General features: G+C 35.9%; 1 protein-coding gene across 1 annotated transcript; it reads left to right on the top strand.

Annotated features, from left to right (window-relative positions):
• The first annotated feature begins 264 nt into the window (after positions 1 to 264).
• Positions 265 to 3,957, top strand: LOC131036298 (uncharacterized). The gene is made up of 3 exons (XM_057968155.2): positions 265 to 1,024; positions 3,465 to 3,655; positions 3,868 to 3,957. The coding sequence occupies exons 1-3, from the start codon at positions 625 to 627 to the stop codon at positions 3,955 to 3,957; spliced, it is 681 nt and encodes a 226-aa protein (XP_057824138.2). The 5' UTR covers positions 265 to 624.
• The last annotated feature ends 433 nt before the right edge of the window (positions 3,958 to 4,390 follow it).

Here is a 4,390-nt window from a genome sequence, read left to right as displayed (position 1 = left end):
TATCTTAATATTTCTTAAATACATATATTTAAGATATCTATACTAATTTAATAAGATTGAATTTCTACTATCACAATTAAATTTATTTATAATTCTAATGCATAATAATAATACTGTATAAATATATTTTATTAATATTGATTTTCTTTTTGACCACATTATAACAAGACAATATAAATTCCATTGTTAGAATGTTTCAGAAGTAAATAGGGTGCTGCTACGTAGCTTTATCATATTTTCAAAATAACATGCTGCTTCGGGATATACTTTCTGATCATTTAATAGTAATCAACAATTCCTGGTCATGTGACCTTCGCATGTCTCCTTCACGTTATGAAAACTTTTGATTATTCTTAGCTTCTACTCCTCGGTAAACTGTGATTTAAACCTTGCCACTTCTCCAATATCCTGTATCTGATAGTTGCAGGCTGTCTATATTATCACCAAAAGTGTCTATTTCTCTCAAGGTTGAAACTGGCTAGATTTATAATTTCACAATACCCATATCATTTTTGTGGCCTGCGTTTAGGCAGTTTATATATGTTACTGTCTTACAAGTAATTCATCTTTTCTGATGGAAAAGGTTTCTTAGGTAGAGACATTGATACAGTCACCAAAATAGCAATGGCTGCGAGTGCCCTTCTCACGCCTACGAACTACCATTCCAGATCCTGTATTGCTCATTGCCTGTCTCCCCCGCATTCATTTTCCTCATCCCCCTCATCGTCATCCTCTTGTTATATGTCTTATAGAGTCTTTTGGGCCCCTTTGAAACAGTGCATGTTATGGAAAGAATCACTCAGGCAAAGTAAGACCAGCCCTTCTACTTTCTTACCTATTAAGGATTCTGGAAATTTGAACAAATTGACTAGTCTAATTCAGAGTTCTTACAATCCACCAAGAGCTTTGTCAGGATCCAGTGAGGAAGCATCAAGCATTCAGAAATCTGCTCTTGAAAGAAGAGCTCGGTTTATGGCCCAAAGTAGAGAGAGTCTTGTGATGGAAGAGCTGGAACGCCCTCTGGGTGAGTGGCATTCTAAACTGTAGGGATGGTTTACAACGAATGAAGTATGTTTTTCAATGCTAGATTGTTAGGCAAACCTTCTGATTCACTTAGATGAGAAGTATATGGGTTCTGTTTGATTGTAAAACAAACAAATAATTTTGAATTTTTTAGTTGAACATCTTGAAGAGGTTCTGAGGTAGGAAGGGGTTAGTTCAATGTTTTCTTAAAATGAATCTCAGTGAACTTTTCCCTGAGAAAATAGGTTTTATATTAATTCAAAATTAACGTCCATTACATCCTGATATTAAGTGGTGACAGAGAGACATTTTTCTTACCCACATCCATCCCAATTACAATAAATGGATAAATGCTTGGTAGATTTGCAGGTTCCGTAAATAATTAGGCCTGCCGAATCTGTCCTTTTGTTTCCAAAAGCCTCAATACAACTTTCTGTGTTGCAACCCATTTGATTAAATATCTTATTGCTCATATATGCTGTTCAACGCTTTTACTGAACTCCTATTCTGGACCAATTCTTATGCACTGAACGTCAAGTCTTTGAGAATTAAAAAAAAAAAAGAAAAGGTATTTGAGAATTTAGTCTCAAGCATTGAATGTGTTTAGGCCCTAGGTTATACATGGAAGTTCATATGCTATCTCTTTGTTGTCCTAAAAGTCTATGCAGTGGTCTCTCACTACATTTCAATTTTTGCAAATTTTGGCTTTGTTTTAGTGAGGATCTCCATGTTTTCCATGCTCCAAGCTAGTGCAGGCAAAAGGTTCCCTTTGGTAAGATATGGGCCCCTGCAGGCCCACTAATTTCATTCATCTAATGGCCCACGGAAGGTATTATCATTTTGTTCTTTTGATAGCAAGAGCTCCTGTCAACTGTTCATCTGAATGGTCCAAGGGCATTTGTGAAGTTATGAGTAAAGCGAGGTGTTGTCAGCACTGGCCTCCATTATTGTCTAGTTTTACTCAGTGGGGAGTCTCTCTTCAGTAAGTTATATTGTTCTTTGAGGTGCATAGTGACTAGGTCTGAATTGAAAGCGATGGTAAGTAAAGCTTTATTTAATTGAACGCTCTGCTAGCCATTGGATCTTCAAATCAACGGCTCACAGGAGACAAGGGGAGGCATAATGGAAAAATTGTTTAAGTGCCTGTCAGCCATTTCATTAGATTTGATCAGCAGCTCATGATCTTTTGAAGCCGAAGCCTAGTTGTAATGGAGAAGGGATGGTGGTGATCATCATTTATTTGGTCCAGTGACCTGCAAATCTTTTGGAGGGTACACCGAGTAGAATTGAATGCAGATTGAATCCAAGATAAGATTTTGAAGATCAAATAATTGATGATGCATTTAAAGCATCACTTACTTTCTTGTAGTTTCAAAACATGCAACTCCTTTGATTATAGTCATGATTCCGGCAGCTGTATGCGCCCAATGGATAATACTTGTCAGATCCAAATCTCCAGTATCCCACAATTTGTTGGGAAGGCTCCAGTGCGACTGACAGGATATTGGTTGCCATTGTTGTTTTTGTTCTTTGTCAGTTCCTTATTAATAAACTTTTCAATATTATCCTCTATTTCTTAAGCCTGAAATTCAAAATTTGTTGCATGTGCCTGTGGCTTCAATCCTTTTCTAGCTCTTAGATGTGTGTGATTTTGGAATGCTAATATATGAAGCTATGGTTACCTTATTTTTGCCCTACTGCTTTGTTATGCATGAATGAATGTTTATCTTATGTGATACTGGCATTATGTTTAATCTACTGACTATAGACTATTGAGTCCTGTGTTTCATTTTATTCCAGTGATAGATAGAACACATCTTAATCTTGGTGTATCACCTCTGTTAGATTAGGATTTCATTTGAAGCATTTCTTTCTTTTCACTTTTCTCTGTAACTGATTGGTGAGAGCTGATTGAAAATCTTTCAAGGAGCCTGCTTTTAAAACTCTGGAGGTTGTTCTACTTCTGAAAATCAAGTCCCACATTTACAGAACTTCCCATTGTTGCACCGTTTGTGTGGTGCAGGTATAGTGTTCATTTGGCATAGCAACAAATGGCTGCCGTATTTGAGTGACAATAGTCTGATCAAGTTTTTAATAAACTACTTTTGGATATTTTCTTTCGCACAATGATTCCTTAATATATTTATCCATTAACATGCTTTGGCAATTTGTGATGGATAATTGTATCTTTATTGTTTAGTTATGTTCATATTCTGATGGCTGCAGGATTTGACTTCATGTGTCCTTTATAAGTTAGTTCTTTATTGGGAAACACAGCCACAAAAAGATTTCCAAACATGATGAACCTGTTTGCATAGTGCATAACTTACTAATTGATCAATAGCTCAGTTAGGCCTCAGGGCTGATAATGCACAAGCAAGCAAAGAGAAAAATGTTTACATGCTTTTCCTCATTGACATGTCTCTTTGTATAATTTGCAGCTGAATATATGAGTTTACCTGCAAGTCAGTATTCTGTATTGGATGCTGAACGCATAGAACGAGTGGATGAAAACACTTTTAGATGCTATGTCTATCGCATTAAATTTTTTGCATTTGAAGTTTGCCCTGTGCTATTAGTTCGTGTGGAGGAAAAGCCAAATGGTTGCTGTATAAGGCTTTTGTCATGTAAGGTAATAGCTCACAAACTTTGTCTTTATGCTTTACATTTTTTCTTTTCCCAGGTGCATGAAGTGTTTAACCTTTGTCTTATTTTTTGCATCTTTTATTTTGTTGTGGTAATGTAGAAGAAAACATTAAGTTAGTCCAATCTTACCTGATTTTGTAAGCTTTACTGAGACATATTGACCCCTTTCTGCTGTGTCTGTCTCTGACAAATCATCAGCTGGAAGGTTCTCCTGTTGTAGTTGCTCAAAACGAAAAATTTTCAGGTACAATTTTCCTTTCTGAACTTATCTGCAGAAATTATGTTTGAAGTTTTCATCTAAACCTTGTTTTCCAATATTACAAAATATGAAGGATTGTGAAGTCACTCCCTGATTGAAATTTGCTGGAACTGTCATGATCTTAAGCATCAGTCACTGGTTCTCCTTTTCTGAGATCAATGAGTTCTTTTTTTCTGGATCTACTGGTTTCAAATTCTAGCTGATTTTGATAACAGAATTACACTAATCAGAAAACAAATTCACAATCGCGAACCATCATCTACAAAAGTGAAAGGTTATGGATTCCAGGTTCAAAGACTTCAAAGATCTACAAATTGAACTTTGAAGATCATTTAGAGATGGCCATTGAATTTTGAATCTGCAGATCAGTCCCGTAATTGATATATCATTTTTCTTGGAGATCATCAATGAATCACAGATTTCAAAGGTGAAAGAGAAGCTGTCACTGTAATACAAGTACAA

Source organism: Cryptomeria japonica, chromosome 1 (genome assembly GCF_030272615.1).
Source record: "Cryptomeria japonica chromosome 1, Sugi_1.0, whole genome shotgun sequence".
NCBI lineage: Eukaryota > Viridiplantae > Streptophyta > Pinopsida > Cupressales > Cupressaceae > Cryptomeria > Cryptomeria japonica.
This window is presented reverse-complemented; position numbering and strand designations above follow the sequence as displayed.

Excerpts from the sequence above, each read along its gene's own strand:
- LOC131036298 (XM_057968155.2), top strand. The coding sequence starts at position 625 with ATGGCTGCGAGTGCCCTTCTCACGCCTACGAACTACCATTCCAGATCC. Across the intron at positions 1,025-3,464 it reads AGAGCTGGAACGCCCTCTGG|CTGAATATATGAGTTTACCT; the intron begins GTGAGTGGCATT and ends TATAATTTGCAG. Across the intron at positions 3,656-3,867 it reads TAAGGCTTTTGTCATGTAAG|CTGGAAGGTTCTCCTGTTGT; the intron begins GTAATAGCTCAC and ends ACAAATCATCAG.